The sequence below is a fragment of the Varanus komodoensis genome, unplaced genomic scaffold (assembly GCF_004798865.1).
Source record: "Varanus komodoensis strain SLA01 unplaced genomic scaffold, ASM479886v1 scaffold40, whole genome shotgun sequence".
Taxonomy (NCBI): Eukaryota; Metazoa; Chordata; class Lepidosauria; order Squamata; family Varanidae; genus Varanus; species Varanus komodoensis.
The window spans coordinates 8,433,808-8,453,315 of NW_025335942.1; the positions used below are offsets into that span (position 1 = coordinate 8,433,808).

Sequence of the window (19,508 nt, forward strand, 5' to 3'; positions counted from 1 at the left end):
GCTCCATCTTGCTTTGGCATTGAACTTTGGTTTTTACGTGTAAAATCTGTATCGTCAGCACACTCCGTGTCACACGGAATCATCGGACCTCCCTTTGCCATTCCCTGCGGACCTGGAGAGGGAGGACGTGGTTCTGTACCCAGCCTGCTTGTGAGTGTCCCACAGGCATGTGGCTAGCCACTCTGGGGAAGGAATGCTAAATGGCGTGTGGCCTGATCTAGCCCAGCTGCTCACATGTCCTTTGTCATTTCAAGAATAATATATTTCCTGAGATGGAAAAGGATACAAACGGAGTGTAACTGTGGTTCAGGATCTCCAACCTGTAAGGAGCTAGCAAGACAGAGGACTGCCATTACGCCAGTTCAGTCCGCCTAAGCCCCTATTGTCCGCAGTGACCTACACAAGAGTCTTTCCTGGCCCTTTAGCGGTGAGGGACTGAATCTGGGCCTCTCACACGCAAAGTGTGTCTTCTACCACTGAGCACTTTCTTCAGGTAAGGCACTTGATCGGCTTCTGTGCATATTTACTGAGATGCTGTCTCTTCCAATTAATGGTGCTTAAGTCAGCAGCCTTATTGTGTGCAGTGATGTGCTAACATTCACATTTGTGGCCGCTCTGGTTGCTTAATAGAAATGTTTCTCTTCTGTCCTCTGTCATTAAAAGTAAAAAGTATTTTGTTTTCTGAATTAATATACTGAGGCTTGCATACCAGGCTGTACCTCGTCACTCCAAATGGAAGGACACTCTGCAGTAAAACTTCCCTTTCCGTATCTAGTTTCCCCATCCATATCTGTCAAATTTGGAGGCCTCTGTGATATACTTGGGCAACTTTTGGGAGAACTTTCCATCACCATTTTGGGTACACTTGTAACATTTGTGTGAATAAAGATGAGCCATTTGTTCTGAAGTCTCTCAGATGCCCTCACCAAAATCTCTGAGTTTCAAGAGACCGCCTGGAGCAGAGGCCTGCTTCCATTGCAGAGGGATGCCTCCCACCCTGTGCATAAGCAGCAGTGTGTTTCATGCACACAATACCATTTCTTGGATTCAAGCCACCGGCTATATATTTCAAATGCTTTTGTAGCTGCTCTTTCTGCAGTGTCAGCATAAAGTTCCTGATAAAGCAAAGCAAAACTGTTGAGGTGAAGATGGGCAGAAGACAACCTCAATTGTCACATGCCAATCTTCTGTGGAGAATGTGTTGCATTTTAGATTTTGTGCAGTCCACATGAGCATTGTACTTTTGCTCACACTTGTCCTCAGAATCAGTTGCAAATGAACACCCTGAGATGTTTTGATGTTGAGCCATTAAGCACTGCAATCTGATTTTCCTCTTTGTGTTTTGAAGGTCACTTAGATATGGTTCGTTTCTTGCTAGAAGCTGGAGCTGACCAAGAGCACAAAACAGATGAGATGCACACAGCTCTAATGGAGGCTTGCATGGTAAATGATTATCGGAATAAACTGTGATTTGGTGAAGGAAACCAAAGAACCTGGCTCTTCCCTCTCTAGTCTTTTAAAGAAAATACGGAGAAAAATGTCTGTACAGGGTTATACCTGCAAATCGTTAGACTTGCAGGTTCATTTAAAATAACCTGCTTTCATGCACGCACCACAATGATCTCTGTGTTGGCATGGAGAAGGGAGTCTAGTGCTATCTTCTAGTGTGGTAGAATTTGGGTGGGAAAGGGTTCTCAGCAGCTGCATTCTTAACTCAGCAGGAGTAATCTTAACCGTAACCTGTAAGAGTCGGAAAGAGAGAGGGAATGCTGTTCTTTCCTGCTCCGAAGATGGACAGTCTGATGCTGTAGTAATTTTGGGCCTGATGTTACATCATGGGTGGTAGATCACCAAAGTGGGAAAGGGCTTTCCTATGAAGGGCTGTCGACCCACAGAAGAAGTCTGGGGAACGATCCGGCCAGTGATACTGCACTGGACTGCATAATACATCCTCCTTTCCTCCCATTTTCTTTGTGCTACCCCAGCTAGAAGAACTCTGTGTTTGACCTGAATGAAATTATACCAGGGGCTGCATGCCAGCTTCAGGTTCCCCACCCTAGTTATAGTAGAATGAATTGAGTTATTGGTTGATCACCAGCTGTCCAGCTTACAAAACCTGTAAGGATAGTTCTTCATGGCCTCTGCATCACGCATACAGATCTTTGTGTCTGTGCAGGGCCTTTTGTCAGGAAGTTTCTGTAGCCAAGACTTCAGTGGGGCGGGATCCCCTCCCCTTCCTGTTCCAGGAGAACTTGGGAGAGCCTCCCATCCCTTCGTTTCCTTTCACCTGCTGCTGTGCCCAGATCAAGAAGTGCTTCTCTCCTCATTTGAGCACCCCGTGTTCCTTTGCTTTCTTGTCCTTTCTCCTCTCAAAGGAGACCAAACTCTGCAAACTCTCCTCTCCAGCCTGCTCAGTTTTTATCTCCTGTGCAAACGGCTCACTTTCCTACCCCGTTCTGTCTCTTCCCATGTTGCCCTTGCCTTTGTTCTTTCCTTGCCTTCTCCGTCTGCTGCGATGGAGTCCTCAGCGGTGTTCAGGAGCTGCTCCCGCTGCAGCAGTGGGCTCCCTCCCTCCAATGGCCACTCCCTCTGCCTGCCCTGGCTGGGGCAGGGATGTGTTGCGAAGGCCGCCTTGCACCGCCAGGCCTTCCCAAAGCAGGCCCAGAGGCACCAGGCTGGCCCCCTGAAGGCCGACTGCTGGAGGAAGGCCCTTCAGGTTGCCAGCTCCACCAGATGTATGGGGTGGGGTCGCCCCCTCCAAATCAGCGGCAAGGAAGCTCCTGATTCTCCTGCACTCACCCCAGCAGGATCGTTTGTCCAGCAATTGCACAGCCAAGAAGACGGCACCTTTTTCCTTTGGTGGTGGTGGCGGCTGTGTGAGCCCCCATCAGCCTCAACTCCGAGGATCCACTGGCCCTTGCCCTCCATCCAGCCGTAATCCTTGACATTGGAGAGGACGCTGCTTGTGCCACATCAGCATCAGAAGGGAAACTCAGAGACAGCCCCACCAGATCCCCAGCCTGCCTGCCGCGTCATGTATTACTTACTTACTTATTACATTTATATGCCACTTATCTCGCCAATGGCATCCCTATTGACGTGCTGCAGTCCAAGGGGACTTTAAGAGAGGATCCGTCATTCTGACCTCACCAGAGGCTTCTGCTCTTGGTACTTCATGTTATCGAAGCAGGATGGGGGACTCACACTGCTCCCGGACCTCAGGCATTGGCATCAAGACACTTGGCGTAATCTCAAGAGCCAGTTCCTTTTCCAGCACCCACGGCCTTGTTTGGTAATAGTTGAATCTGCACAGGGGACCCGGCAGAGGGAGTGCGTGGCACTGGTGGGCTGTGGAGTCTGCCAGCTGGATGGGAGGGTGAGGTGAGTTAATCTGGCCTCAGCCCTCAGTCTCTGGTCACCAATTATGAGGCCACCACTGTCCTATAGCAGGTGTTCCTGTGGGACAAGAGTGGTGCCATGAGTGAACACCTGCCCATGCTAAGACAGACCTGGCCCAGGAGTTCTGGACAGAGACCTCCAGGCTTGCCTGCCAGTAGATCGCCGCAGCCAGGCGCCACGTCGACTGCAGCGCCAAGACCGTGATCGATGCTGGGGCCATCAGCCAACATGCTTGGTTTTCCTCCATGGGACATCTGCAGGAGACCCTACCCCGCACTGAGGACCCCCTCGTTGACAAGGAAGGCCTCTTGGATTCACAGCTGCATGGATGGGCTCGCTATGAAAAGACAGGACAACATCATGGTGCATGGGTTTCCAGTGGCCAGGCCACATTGGTGGTTTGGGGTCCCATCCCTCTGGCAGCAGAGGAGGACCTACACTGAAAGTCCCCCAAGGCCCAGCACGGGAGGTGTGACACCCAACACCCACTGTAGGGAGGCGTGCCAAGTGCCCAGAGCGGGGCAACGGCCACTGCACACAGCTCCCGCCAGTTGGGACCCCCACTGCAACACTTTGGATGGGTGCCTCGCCCGATTCCTCCCTACGTGGGAATCAGTAACATCCGACTCGTGCATCCTGTCCATTGTGAAAGAGACTACTGGATTGAATTCAACACCTGCCTGCCCTTTGGTTCCATATGAAGCCGGCCCCCATCCCTGGTGCAGCTGTCCAAGGGGACCTTAGAGAGAATCCATCATTCTGACCTCCCTGGAGGCTTCTGTTCTTGGTACCAAAGTGGGATGGGGGACTCGGAGGCATCAATCGGTTTATCACCTAGAACGCATCTGTTCTCCTTTTCCAGTCCACTTTTGGCAAAGGCTCTCCTCCCGGCTTCCAGAGCAGCTGCGCTTACCAAGTTGGCCATCAGTCTCTGCACGTGAATGACCACCACAGCCCACCAGACCCAAAGTCTTCTTGGCATCATGGCCCTGACAGTAGCAGTGGTCCCCTTTGTGAGACCCCTGGAACCATGGCTTGTCCGCACCTACCGCATGCTGGACGATCCACACAGAACACCTGGACATCCCCCTGACCATCCAGGACAACCTTCTCAGCCTGGCAACAGGAACCAGCTTCTTCCCCCCAGGTGGCCTCAGTCAGGCCATGGAGCACACTGCAGCAACCTGCAAATCCCAGAGACTTGGCACCAGCAGGAACCCTGTAGGCACATCAAGTTCTTGGCCATGCTAGCCGTCCGCAAGGCCCTGATCGCCTTCCAGTTGTCCCTGTGTGAACAGCTTGTCCAGATAGCCACGGACAACACAACATGATGTTTTACATTGACAAGCAGGGTCATTCCACTGACAAAGCTGGAACAGGAAGGGGAGGGGCTCCCACCCAGTCGAACACTTAGCTATAAAAGCTTCCTGACAACAGGCTCTGTGCAGACATGAAGCCCCAAATGTGTGAATGCACAGATGACTACACAGGTAAGCAACCTGCCCTTACTGCTGAAAAACTGTAAAATTACAGTGGATAGATATTTGTCTCCACTTCCTGCATTGTAAAGCTGCAGCTTCCTCTTGATTAGTATCAGACCTTCCAAAAACTCAGAACAATATTGAAAAACACGCCAGTGTGCTTCATGGCATGCATGTCTATAGTCTTCCTTCAACTAATCTCTGAAACAATAGAGGGATGGCCAGAAGCGGTAGAACATACAATGATGAACACTGAATTAAACCGCTTGATCTGAATTCATCAGGAAAAGCAACTTGTCAGTATAAATGTCTGGTGGATCTCAGGTTTGCCCATATTGAGAAGTTTGCTAACAAAGCAACCTATTTCCTTTGACTCCCCCCAATCCGTGCAGGTGCCCTTGTGGTCAGAAGGAGGTGCATTCCCAGTTGTAAGGTTTTTGCCCAGTCTCCTACAAAGCAGCCATAACACCAGGATTTGGTTCATACAGAAAAAACCTTAGTAGTGATTTTCAGTGTGGCAGAACTATAAATGCAACATATTTTGGATCCAGGAACTATTTATTTTTCCTTTCCTGGTTGGTTTCGGAACTCTCTTCTATTTTGCTTGTTTTTCCACATGTTCACTAGTTTTTCTCTGTGTGGGCTACATTAATCTTAAGTGTGCATGAAAGACTTTGAAGTTGCGTATCTGTGAAGTTGTGTATTGATCTGGAGGAGTGGGTTGAGAATTTTGTTTGCAATTTAATCTGTACTGTTCTCTCATCAGTCAATTGTTTCCTTGCTGGAATATTTGTACCATGTTAATAGAGGGTTGGTTTTCTTTTTAAATCACAGGATGGGCATGTGGAAGTCGCTCGGCTCCTACTGGACAGTGGCGCGCAAGTGAACATGCCTGCTGATTCGTTCGAATCTCCGCTGACCCTCGCTGCGTGCGGTGGGCATGTTGAGCTGGCCGCTCTGCTGATAGAAAGGGGAGCAAATCTTGAGGAAGTTAATGACGAAGGCTATACTCCATTGATGGAAGCTGCTCGGGAGGGCCATGAGGAGATGGTGGCTCTGCTATTAGCGCAAGGTAACGCAACTTTAAAATATGCGGTTTTGGTGGATTTAGTAATACTCTCGCAAAACATTTGTACTGCTGAGTCTGGTATCTGTTACACTGGCATTACTTGCTGTGCTTAGAGATAGCCACGCTACGGTGTAATGACTACTCTGCTTCCTTGTGATTTCTAGAGGCTTTCAAGCTCTCTCTCACTGCTTCTGTGACATCGCTGTGAGGGGCAGGTCAAAATTTCCCCTCAGATTAGTTGTTCAAACCCCAGATTGTGGCCAGTGTGGTGTAGTGGTGAAGAGCATGGGACTGGGACTCAGACAATCTGGGTTCTAGTCCCCACTCAGCCATGGAGCCAACTGGGTGACTCTGGGCCAGTCACAGACTCTCAGCCCAGCCTACCTCACAGGGCTATTGTTGGGATGAGGAGGAGAATGATGTAAACTGCCTTGAGCCCTTTGTAGGGAAAAGGCGGGGGGGGGGGAGCGAGCGAGCGAGAAATAAATAAATAAATACATACATACATACATACATACATACATACATACATACATACATACAAGCTGACTTCATAAGCTAATCCTGGTAAAATGAATCCTGGCCTGTCCAGGTTTAGGCAACTCCACAAGCTGTGATAACTCCAAAACTGAAGCAGAAGCTACTCAATCCCTCACGGCTGTGCTGAGAGTGGGTGGCCAGGAAGTGTGAAAGCCCAGCAGGAAACTAGTTGTATTCTCGTTATGCTAAACTATGATTTAATGCTATGGGCGAAACAGCCCAATTATTAGCTCTGCTAAATGATTTAAAATGGTCCAGATGGATCAAAATAGACCTAAGTGATTTGGAAATCCGCCCCATCTCCACCCAGCCATGTGTGTTTATTTTAAGCACTCCCTCCTTTTGCAGGATGTATTTCTTGGTTTAGAAGAACTTCATTCTGTCAGAAAGGAAACGGCGAGGGGAAAGAAGGGAGTGGGAAGGATGGGGCCTTCACCAGCTGTGCTGAAGACCTCATGGCTGAGGGCCCTGCCCTGTCCCCGTGGCCTGCAGCATTTGAATACTTTTGGCAATTCTGGAGGGAACAGGCACTCGCATCCAGCCTGTAAGCAGTGCTTCCAAGTTTGCTGTGATGGAGGCATCCCGAAATTCACTAATTAATTGGTGCCCCAGTTCTATTCTTTTCCTCACCTATGAGCAAGCCTAGTGGCGAATCCCATGATTCCTACTTTCCTGGGTAGTTGACCCAGTGCGCAACACCTCTGTAGCACCATGCTAGAAGGAATCTTCAGCATCCTGTTCCTTCTCTCAGTTGTTCCCACTCTTGCTGCTGGTATGTTGCGAGATTCTGCCTGCCTTCCCTTGCGCTCCCACTCATTCCTCCCCTTTTCCATAATGGGTGGTAACTGGCACATGAACCACGAAAACAGCACCACTTTACTGGTTAGCCTCACGGAGAGTCAAATGCAGCTGGAGAAGGGAGATTTCCAGGAGATGCCTCTCTGCTCGGCTAAGTTTAGAGTGAATGGGAGTGTCTTCCTTATGGCAGACAAGGTGCATGGCAGTTGGTAGTTAGGCTCAAGATAATACTTTTAAGATTAGAAAATTTTTATGTCGCACCTTCCCTGAAGCCTGTTTATAAAGAAGCCAAAAGCTTCTGTCCTTCTCTAGCAAATGGAATACACACCCTGGCAGCCAAATAAGGATGCTAGTAGCTTTATTAATTATCTAATTGTGTTTTGTTCCATAGGTGCTAATATAAATGCACAGACAGAAGAGACACAGGAGACAGCGCTAACCCTGGCATGCTGTGGAGGGTTTTCAGAAGTTGCTGACTTCCTCATTAAGGCAGGAGCTGACATAGAACTCGGTTGTTCTACACCTTTGATGGAGGCAGCACAGGAGGGACACTTAGAGCTGGTGAAATACTTACTAGCCGCAGGTACGTTTCTTTGTGGCTAGTAGTTTGCAGCTACTGAAAGCATTGCAGAAGGCTTACCGAGGGCTTTTGGCGCTGCTCAGACTTCTCGCCTGAAGGCCTAAGGTGCTGCGCTTAAATAAATGGTTGGCAACTTTCTTTGTATTTTTGAAGCCAGAAACACAACCTCGTGGTATTTGTGAAGTTTAGCATTAATGTCCTAGGTTGGAACTGGAGCCCTTGCACTAAATGGCAGAGCTTCTGAAATTGTGGAGAGTTGCAGGAGCCCTTTCACATGCAGGTGAATGGTCTCTCTGAGTACCAGCCTAAAGTATGTTTTTTAGCCTGACCGGGTTTTTTTTTAATGGCGCTTCCAGTTCAGGTATTCCAGGTTAATTTGTCCTCTGAACCATGCTGCCGTTTGGGAAACGAAATGTTTTTCTAGCGATACCAGGCTGACTGTTTCTGGATGCGTCATTTGCACGTCTCATTGCGTGCCGTTCCACAGGAGCCAATGTGCACGCCACAACGGCAACGGGGGATACTGCCTTGACCTACGCCTGTGAAAATGGACACACGGACGTTGCAGATGTTCTGCTTCAAGCTGGTGCAGATCTAGTAAGACTTAAATGTATCTTGCCTGTATCTTTTGCATATTGCTAAGTGATTGAGAGCTTTTCACTTGCCCTGTAAATGCACAAGGTATGTGTCAGAGAGTGCAGGAAAACTCAGTGCAGAGCAAATTATATAGTAACCTGGCAGAATCGGTGCGAAATGCATCAGCAGTGCAAATCTGGATGTAAGTACCTGCATCTTCATTTGCATCACAGTATCTCAGCACTTGGTAATGACAGCTGTTGGGGTTCTTCCATGCACATCTGGGCAAGAATCCTCCTCGGGTGGGATGGACTCCTGTTTCGAAAGCCTTGGAAGGAGGCTTTCTGCAGTAGCCGAAGCAGCAGCCACTGCTACTGCCTGATCCATTTGGAGTAGGGTTGGCTTCTCTGGAAAAACACCTGCCATGTCTTGAGCACAGGATGTGTCCGAGGTCAAGGTGGGACTCATGAAGTCCTGTCTTCCTCACCTTTGGAGTCAGATTTAGCTACCAGTATATTTACTTTTCTTCCAACGCATGTTACACTGTGTGATGTTTCCAAAACAGGAACATGAATCTGAAGGTGGAAGGACGCCACTGATGAAGGCGGCAAGAGCGGGCCATCTATGCACTGTACAGTTTCTTATTAGCAAAGGTTGGTAGTTGTCTCATCAGCTGAAGGACTGCTAAATAAAAGCCTGCCCAGAATATTTTGTGTAACGGATGCATTGCATTACAGCAGGCATTGCACTCAGTTCTGTCTTTGGTGAATATTTGGGATGAGTTTGCCATTTTATAAAAACAGTATTTCATTATGCTTTACTATTTTCCATTGAGCTAAAAGCTACTTCATACACACTTTCTCAGTAGTCCTCTGAGTGGGAGTAGACAAGTTACAGTCCTTCCGAGGACTAGAACTTCCATCAGCTGTAGCTGTCGTACCTCATGGTGAGAGATAATGAGAGGGCTGCAGCCCAGGAATGTCTGGGGGGCTGCAAGTTGCCCACTAAGGTATTGCAGTTCTCATTTTTTAAGAAAGTTTTTCCTGTGAAACAGTCTTTAAAAATTGTGAGAAGAAATGGAATGCTTTCCAGTTCCTCTGATCCCGTGTTGCCATGCGTCGTTAAATGAAAGGATTCGGAAAGCCTTCTCTATGCTAACTTTCTTTCCTGGAATTGCTCATCACGATGCCTTTTTGCTCTAGGTGCCAATGTTAACCGGGCTACAGCTAATAATGACCACACAGTGGTGTCGCTGGCATGTGCCGGCGGCCATCTTGCTGTTGTTGAGCTGCTCCTGGCTCATGGTGCGGACCCCACTCATCGTCTTAAGGTACTCACTGGGGGTTCAGTTGTACGTACTTTTTGTTAATGGCCTGAAGTGATGGTCGCACAAGCTCCCTAAATGCAGAGCTGACTTTGTAGGAAATGGGTTTGTACGATCTGCAGACTACAGGTCATGTCATTTGTTTTCTAGGATGGCTCAACTATGCTAATTGAAGCTGCAAAGGGTGGTCACACGAATGTCGTTTCTTATTTATTGGATTACCCAAACAATATTTTGTCAGTTCCATCTGCAGACATGTCCCAACTCACACCACCATCTCAGGATCAGTCTCAGGTAAGTTGTAAAGCTTTTAACTATAGCATTGGAAAATAAATTCTCACTATTGCAAGTTTGAGAATAGCATGATTTGAATAAAATAGCTCAGTTGAATACATTTTGCTAATGGCTGTTTTGTTAAAATATAACTGTAGCTTTTTCTGCTGCCTCTGTCTGGATAGAAGAATGTAGAAACTCAGCTGTTGTAAGGGGCCAGGGACCAGAGCTTCCACACATACCCCTGCATATTGCCGATTATAATTGTACCTTTAGTTAAACATTATTTGGGAGCCGGTATAGTTCTAAAAGAGGGATAAACAGTGAGATCAGAAAACACCGAATCAAAACTTTTTAGCCTCTGGGACTAGCTAAAGACTCTGAGCTCAAGATTTCTTGAAAAACATGTCTAACTATATTAGCTTCTACTGTTGAATAAATCAGCCCAGGCACTGTCATTCTGACTGTAGTTATAACTGCTCAGTCTTTAAATATCAGATCGTGCTCTAAGACTACCAGGTGCAAGATACTTAAATTTGCACATGATGGATATGGCTTGGCCAAAGTTAAAACTTCCGAGACACATAGGTTTCAATGAAAGTTGAATGCATCATCTCCTTTGGCATCAGTTGATTTGAAAATCCTTTGGCTAGCTCTTGCCCCCAGTGTAATCAGGGTTGTGATGCCCAGTATCCGCTTGGCCAGAAGCATTCCTTTCTTTAAAAATAGTGGTATGCAGCTAAATAACCATTAGCGTGAGGACAAATACCTTGGTGCTGTTTTGTGAACTCTTTTGCAAGAGCTAATTGAAAACTTTGCAACGCATTGGCTCTGTATGATGGCATAATAAGCAGTGGGCGAGCTTGCACAACACGGCAACCCAACCTGCAAGTGAGTTCCATAGTGTGGGTTGTAATCGGAACAACCCACAGGGCACCTGACAGTCAGTTAGGCTCACCAAAGGCTGTTCCTCCAACTCCTTTCCCTGGTCTCCCACCTGGTGCCCAAGGGGACTTGGTGCTTGGAGCTGCCGTATCTTGTCTCCCTACTGTGATCATGAGCCCCTTTGAGCTGGCTGCAGCTTTTTTTCCTCTTCATGGTTGCCTTTCATGTTATCAGAGGTGACAGCCCCTACAAAGCGTCCAGTGGCGCTTTAAAGGGCAGGTTGCTGGTTCACCCCCTTTTATGAGCAAGAAATTTGTGCGCGTATTTTCATTATTCTCTTTTTGTTCATTTTAGTCAATCTTGCACAAGTATGGGGATCTGAAATTGGAAGCCTCTTCTGGAAAATATCCTGAGAGGTGTCGACTGTCAAAGGGTAGCAGGCATCACCCATGAACCTTGACTAAGAGGAAATGCAAATACCTTTTATTCTTACTTTGCCTGCTCTTGGCAGCTGTCAAAAGATGAGCCGTGAGAGCAAAACTGTGAAGGGTCTTTGTTCATGAAGAGGGAATTGAGACTTTTCCCCACTTTATTAGTGAGACCCTCAGGGTTTTTAGTGATCTCCCATAGGTTCAAGCATTTCTAACCTTTACTGAGACTCCACTAACACTTCTGACAGCTGCCAAAGGCAAGGCCTCCATTTAAAACAGGGATTTAGGAAGGGTAAACCTGGTAGTTTTGGCAGGGAGAGATGTAGATGCAATTACCCACAATGGCTTGTTGTGTCACACAAACCCTGTCAGTGAGTAAAAAGAAAATACTTGAATTGCTACCTGGCCATAAACTTGCCTTGTATAAGAGGTTGCACAGAGGAGATCCTAGACTGAAGTGACTTCTCCCATGCAATATTATTCTGCTGGTTGGAAGCAGCTGTAGTGGTCAGGCCCCTATGGTTCCAGCCACTGAATAATGGTTTGGCAGTGGGTAGGGACTCTCTTAAAATGCTTAACTCATTTTTTAAAAATGGTGGAAAGAAGTTCCATCTCATTCTAAAAGCTGTGGAAGATTTATTTCAGAGGTAGAAGCCTGCAGGTATGGATGGATTCCAACACCTGCCAGCCCAAAGCAGCATGACTAGGAATAATGGGAGCTGGAGGCCCATAACATATGGAAGTCCTCAGATGTCACACCCCTGAAATAAATCTTTGCTGCAGGCCACTTGCAGATCACCACTGACATTAGTTTTTCCTCTTGAGTTGATTTTGCAGGTTCCACGTGTACCAATGCATGCACTTGCCATGGTTGTACCTCCCCAGGAACCCGACAGAGCTCCTCAAGAAAACACCTCTGCGCTTCTGAGTCTGCCAAAAGGTTAGTATGCAGCCATTTTTAAATAGTACGGTGTGTTAGCCCTGCAGGTTTATTTATTTAGTTGGCTCGCACGCCTCCCCATTAGCCACAGGTTCTCTGGGCGGCTCACAACATAGGAAACAACATTTTAACAGCAGTTTAAAACAGCACAGCAGTAGTTGTGTGTTTCGGGCATGAGAAGAACGGGGGATTTAATATTGCATAATGCAGGTCTCTTTGACTTAAGCCATCAGGCTAAAAGAGTTTGGAAACACCATGGCAGGAACTGAAGTGGCTGGTTTAGGTTTCACGCCCGGAATTGTCCTTGCCTATGAGGTCTTCAGGCTTTGAATAGGCACCTCTAGCCCTCACCCTGTATCTCTTAGGCTGTTTCGCCCACCGCTAGCTTGATCCATGACCTTTAGAATTTCTTTAGCAGTGAATATTTCACAAGATCAACAATTCTATTTCACTACCTCCAGTGGAACTGGCCTGTAACCATAAAAAAATGATTCTTAAACTTGCAGCAAAAATTGCAGGGGCAGAGGTTCATGATCAGTGGTAACAAAAATTGGCATGGCTTCTTAAATTCAAAGATCGGAGACTGCTTAAGTATACCTATAGCGCCCGTGTGCAATTTGCATAATATACTTTATCACTGATATAAATGGAGGCAAGTAATAAGATGATGGACATTTTGCCAAAGTATAAGTGTCCAGACTATCTCATGGTACCTGTTACAGAAAAATGGCTTGTAAAACCCGTGACCTGTCAAGCCAAGCATGTTTTCTGCCAGGCAAAGCATTGACACCCCCCTGCATTTCATATACTTAATTTGGTTGGTTGGTTCCAGGCAGTCAATAAAGCAGAAGGTCAGCATGCTCAAAATGCTTTACCTACTGTGACAGTATGCTTAAGGTAGGCCAGCATTATTTGTGCACTCTGAAAAAAAAATGCAATCAGACAATTACAATTCTTTTAATGGCAAAGCTCAGTCCCATTATGTGTACCAAGTATGCAAAGTGAGCATATTCCAGTAATTTACCTTATTTAATCCAATTAGTTTTGCATGATTTATTCTGGTTTTGTTAGTATTGGGAGGGACAAGGAGGTCATGTCCTGCCTTTGGTTTCAGCAATTTCTAATCCACTTTTAGTAGATTTGAAACCTACTTTTTTTCTTTAAAAAAAAAAATAAAAACAGACATTCAAGGCTAAAGGGTGCGCCTGCCATGGTTTGCATTTACCCTGTACTCATACAGAATTGCAACATGCAGTGCTAGAACATCATTCCGATATTGCAGATTTGAGAGAATAAAGATGGAAGGCTGATTGTGGTTTAAAGTGAGATCTGAGCCAGGGAGTTCCTGGTTCAGTTCACTCTCAACTGCTATCTTGATCGATTAAAGATGTCCCTTTCCTTTAGCACAGTACAGTCTTCACTCACTGCTTACCTGGAGACATTTGCCATGGGACTTTGCTTGTCATTGCTCTTAAGTATATTAAAATCAGCTTCCTTCCCTTGCTTACTTAGGTACATAATTCTCCACGGGTCAAGGGGCCATGCCATGCCACAGAGGCTTGCATTTCGAGTCCCAGCATGAGTTGCCTTGTGGGGCTGGTATAATCTATCCGGGGGCGATTTAAGACTTCAAACAGGCAGTTCACAGGCAGTACAGCTGTTAGCGTGAGTTTCTAGTCTCTGAAGTTGCTTAGAGGGGCACATTTTTAAACAACCCTTTTTTAAACAGTGAGGGTCTGGCACTCAGGCAACCCGGGTTCTAGTCCCTGCTCAGGCATGGAGCCAGGTGGATGGCTTTGGGCCAGTTGCAGACTCTCAGCCCAGCCTACGTCACAGGGGTGTTGTTGTGGGGATAAGACTGAGAGCAGGGGAGGAGAATGATGTAAGCCACTTCAAGTTCTTTAAAAAGAAAAGGGTGGGATATAAATCAAATAAACATTAATAAATCACATGTAAGTGCTAATCTTTAATGGCATGCTCCATTCATATGTTTTTGATTTAGCATTTTCCAGAGGCCATTATAGATAATTTTTTAAATCTATTGGAATAGTACATGATGCACATAACCATTTGTAAAGACAGAAGTCATCTAGTTGCAACCCTTTCAGCATGAGAGGGTTGACACAAGCGTTTCACATCGTGAGGATTTAACTCCCTTTTTTGTGTGCTGTGTCCTTTTGCTGCTCACACTCATGGAGCTCGCTGAGGCTGCAGCTACTCCAGTGACTGGAGGGCCTGAAGGGGCAAAAGGCTGATAAATTTGCCTCATAGAAGCAAAGTGGCCAAGAAGACCTGTTTTTTTCCTTCCTCGGGTCTTCAGAATAGCACCCGTCCCACCCATTTCTCTCCCTGTAGCCAAGAGCAGCAAAAGAGGGAGAAAGGGAGGGCTGGCATGAGAGGACAGTGAGAGAGAGGACAACCCAAAGAGAAAAGAGCCGCAGAGGAAAGATCCGGAGATGGTAGCGCACGGGCAGAATGTGTATTCATTCCACATGCACATTCACACAGGTGCAGGCAAAGGGTCCCTTCCAGCATTTTTGTGACTGCCCCCAGCCTGCATCACTCAGTTTGAGCAGGCCCAAGGATTCCCCCCCCCCGCCCCCCAAATCCCAAACGTGCCCCATGGGCCCAGCAGAAACCTTGAGATAATATGATTTTCTGTTCTTGTATGTGCACCTTAAAGAACATTCTGGTGCGTGCATCACTTATTCAGACTAGCCATGTAAGAAGAATTCTTGGGAGGGACTACATAAGTTATTTCAAAATTACGTTGTGTGGGGTATGGAAAGATCAAGAAGGTCCTTATTACATTGCATACAAAATATACGCAGTTTGTAGTGCTGGCAGTTACTAGGGAGCATATCAAAATAGAAGCAGTACAGGAATGTAGTGGTTCCAGATATTAAATGTATTGGGAACACATAAACATCTCAGCCTATATGGATCCTACATGGAGACTTCTAGGAAGAAGCTGCATCCAAGTGGAGAACTCTTTGATCTTTTGAAAACAAATGGAGAAAAAAGCAAAGATGTTGTTTGTTTGGGCACAAGGCACTGTCCGATCTGTTCCCATGCCAATAATATCTTACCTGAATAGAACAGCAAACTTGCAGTTTGCTTTGAACCACCTAAGTGCTTTTCACCATCTTGTGCCCAAGACAAACTCTGAACCAGACAAGAATCTTTGCTACCTGTGACTGCCCTAGAGGTGGGGTAACTGATTTGAGGTTTGGAGTGAAAAGTCCCAGTTTTGAAATGTGCTGGCTATTATTGGTCTGACAGGGCTGTGCTTGGCAGTGTTTTGTGCCCAGATCGAGAGTCAGACCAGATGCAGCTAACACGGGAGACTGCCCTGGTGGAATGGGGGCTTGATTTGGGGTGGGGTGCAGTGTACTTGACAATGGACTGGTTTGCATGTCACAGTAAACCACACTTAGTCATGGTTTAATTAGCCTACAGGGCTCCAAGATGCATACCAGCTGCCATTTAGAATATACAAGTGCATGCTGTATGAACCCAGGCATCATGGATTATTTGATAGTTAAACAACCCTAAGATAACCATAGAACAACTCATGGGTTATTTTCATATATTTATATTCATGCACATCAAGTCAGTGTCTTATGCCAAAATGAAATGTTGAGCTGAACATGATGCTGTGGTACATTTTACTGGTCACCTCTTCTGGGGATGTGTGTCCGTGATGTGGGTAGCTGAACACATGAGGAGGGATGCACAATTCTTTATTAATTTCTGTGTACAATGTATGTTGCTAGTGTTGGGCTGCCATGCTTGAGCGTGTCCTGTGCCAGCAGTGGGTCACTTTCCATTGGCTGGAGAGTGCCTCTCCTCATCTCAGAGCCTGGGGGAAGCCTCCGCGTTGGGCCTTTGACTATTCCACAGGAGGATGGCCTGGAGTGGTGGTGATACCCACTTTATAACAAAGTTAGCCTCAGAAACAAGCCCAAGCCATTTTTTCCACCAAACTAGGCGTTACAGGTGGCAGTGTGTTGTTTTGTTATGTTGCCTAGTAAGAGGGAAATGGAATAGAGGAGGGAGGGGAAACCTCTGACCAACAAAGGTGTCTCCATCTTGCCTGCCAGCTTCTTATCTAAGTCCTATTCTCTTTCCCACCAGGTTAAAAAAAAAATCCTCCGTCCAGCAACTAATAGGAAATGAAAATTTTGCTCAGCTCTGCATGAGAAATAAGAAATTTTATCTAGCAGGACAGGGAGATAAAGGACCTGGTGAAGGAATTGGTTGTATAATCCATTTCTGCTTACTTCTGAGTGGGCATAAACTAATAATGATGTGACCCTTGGGTAAAAAATTCTCCCCACTCCTGAGATAGAAAATACGGAGTTGGGGAGGTGGTTTGGAATAAGAGAGGAGAGGAGCTGTCGGTGGTAGGAATACATTTTCATTTAGGAAAGTAGCTCGAGATAAAGACAGTTTGCATTCTCTCTCTCGCGCTTCCATAGATTCCATAAACAAGTGATGAGGAACGGCTGTCTAGAGTCTGTAACTTGAAAGTCTGGTACTACTAAGTGGTACTTCACCAGCAACAGACTGTTGGTATCACATGGACTGCAGTTTGCTGACTTGCATGTTGAAGTAATAAATAGAATAGTTTAGAGAAATGATGCAGACTCCTCTGTAAGCTTCCAGATCAAGATGATTACTGTACCCGTATGCCTATGTGTCTGGTTGCTTTAGTCTGGCCATCACTGGGCTATCCCAAATGATAGCTGAATGTCAGCATTGTAGAAACAGAAGCCCAACCAATTTCTGACTTGTCTTCAATATTTTGGGGGGTTGTTAGTATACTGATTTTCATTTTTAGACTTCTGCCATTCTGATTATATTTTACTGAGCATACTTTTGCTACTGTTCTGTCTGATAAGAGTTATTGTAGAGCTAATAAAATATCGCAGGGTCTTTTTCTGCTAGACTTATAGTAATCATAGAATTGTTGACATAGCTTCAGCTGTCTGTTGGCCACTTGGGAGGGTCTCTGCGTTATTGTGACATGCCCAGATGGTTGTTGTGTGCACATGCTTGTCAGCTGCAGCACGGTGGCTGCCAGGGCCGACCCCCAGTCTTCCCCTGGAACTATCAGTTTTGGTTAGAATGTGATCAGAAGTGGTCTGGCAGGGTTTGGACCGGGAACCAAGGCTGGTGCAATTGAAGCTCTGTCAGGATTCGCAGGAAAAGCAGGCAGGGGTCAGGTATCTACCCCAGTTCGACCATAGTGTGGACCTTTTCAGGCATGAGAGCAGTTTGCTCTTTTGGGAACTTGATGGAACAGGTGGGGTGGGGAGAAGGGTCACTCAGGTTGAAGCCTCACTCTGCACAAGAACTATGACAAACAGGATGATAATCTCCTGGACTTCATTATAAGGAACTGTGATGATTACTGTAGTATTTTTGATAGACTGTGCATTCTTCTGGACTTTGGCTTGTTTTTATTATTATAATCATCATCATTATTAATATTAAATAGGCCCCATGGCCCAGCTGCTCTGCCATCAGTGCTGAATTTTGGACTTTCTTGCGTGTGAACCCATGCAGCATAGAGGTCCCAAAGCCTGGGGCTCTGGGTTTCAAATGCTCTCCATGTGAGGACTTCCATAGACTTCCCCTTGAATATGTTCTGATTTTATTTATTTTTTTAGGAGTGATAAGCCTGGACTCATATAACCCAGAGATTAAACACAGTGCATGATGTACTACTGACTTCCATGCGGATGCACAGATTATTTATTTATTAGATTTATATCCCACCTTTTTTTTCTTCCATGGAGCTCAAAAGCGGCTTGCATCATTCTCCTCCACCATCTTATGACAACCCTGTGGTATAGGCTGGGCTGAGAGTCTGACTGACCCGAAGGCACTTGGTTGGCCCCGTGTCTGAGTGGCAACTCGAGCCTGGATCACCTGCACCCACTACACCATGCTGGTTCTCTGTGTAGATCAGCCCAGGCCTTTCCCTTTGGCTGCCTGAGGTGGTCAGCTGTAGGCACATCTTGTGAGAATGGCACTCAGTTTATGGCAATAAACTGCCATAAATTTTCTGACACGTGTAACCATTATGCCTTTGCCGTAAGTTTCCTTGAGTCTCGTTCATGTAGAACCTCTTGAGCCCGATTGCCAAAGTTGTGACCTGTGGGAACTGCTTCTTTTAGAGGGTTTAGTCACCCCAGGCAGTCTCATGTCAACATGTATATTGGCCATTTGCAGTTTGGCGCCAAACAGTGGGGTGCTGACCTCCAGTGTCTCTCTGTGTCTCCTTTCTGTCTGTCCCTGTCTCTTTGTATTGGATTTTAGTTGCTGATTAGATGCCAAACGGTCAAATTGCAGTATTGATGGTCAGCAGGCTCTCTTACTTCCTCCAAAGACCAGGGACTTGGCCAACTGCTAGTGCTGTCCAGGTTGCTCAGATGTGCCACCCTGGAGTACTCCCACATTTATTCATGCGATGGTAACATGAAGTGCTTTTGTCAGCTCCACCTCTAAGAAATCCCTTCCTTTTTGTCCAGATTTGCGCCTTGAAATCGGTACTTACATCTTGTAGTACATGTGAAACATTCCATGAAGACCTTATCAAAAACTGGCTGGGAGGGATTGTTGAATATGTTTATGCTAGGGCTCCGCTCTCCATACGGGTGTCTAGCTGCAACCGGAGCTAATTCAAAGCCTTAAACAGCTCCAGCCGGAAATGCTTTCCTCTCTGATGCCTCTCCACAGTTCCCTAGCCCTGTCAAGAGCACCCTCCTCATTTTCTTCAGGCAGCATAAGGTCGCTTTCTTCTGCTTAGGATATTTGAACCTTCAACTTGAGTCAAGCTCTCAGTATTTTGGGGTAGTTTCAGGTAATGAAACTCAGGAGATAACTGCTCAAGGTGGAAAAAAGATAGTGTACAAACAGGAAAGTAATAACTACCTTGTCTGGCATAGCTGGAGACTTGGGGAAGTGTTAAGAAGGTGGAGGGCACTGAGAAGGACCAGGTCAGCACTAAAAAAGGCCAGGATCACATTGCCACATGGAAGGTATTCCCCCACGTACGCTTCTTTGGTGGGTGAGCTTTTGTTGCCTGCCCTCTGCCTTACAGTGGCTTTGGATTGGCAAGAACCCCGGCCAGTGCAGGCGAAGTGGCGTGCGCACAGTGTCTCGCCGTCATTTTCCACATATGTTACTCACTCTGCTTCTCAG

The 19,508-nt window shown here is 46.5% G+C and overlaps 1 protein-coding gene across 11 annotated transcripts in view; it reads left to right on the forward strand.

Moving 5' to 3' along the window:
* LOC123029740 (ankyrin repeat and KH domain-containing protein 1-like) overlaps positions 1 to 19,508 on the forward strand; it is an 84,458-nt gene that overhangs the window by 31,786 nt on the left and 33,164 nt on the right. For 8 of the 11 annotated variants that reach the window (XM_044443006.1, XM_044443004.1, XM_044443007.1 and 5 more), the window contains exons 7-14: positions 1,349 to 1,443; positions 5,715 to 5,952; positions 7,679 to 7,870; positions 8,355 to 8,464; positions 9,009 to 9,096; positions 9,646 to 9,773; positions 9,918 to 10,061; positions 12,194 to 12,296. In XM_044443006.1, the coding sequence (XP_044298941.1) occupies positions 1,349 to 1,443; positions 5,715 to 5,952; positions 7,679 to 7,870; positions 8,355 to 8,464; positions 9,009 to 9,096; positions 9,646 to 9,773; positions 9,918 to 10,061; positions 12,194 to 12,296 (1,098 nt within the window). Of the gene's footprint in view, positions 1 to 1,348; positions 1,444 to 5,714; positions 5,953 to 7,678; positions 7,871 to 8,354; positions 8,465 to 9,008; positions 9,097 to 9,645; positions 9,774 to 9,917; positions 10,062 to 12,181; positions 12,297 to 19,508 lie in introns of all 11 variants that reach the window. The other 3 variants (XM_044443012.1, XM_044443014.1, XM_044443013.1) reach the window with 1 other exon arrangement.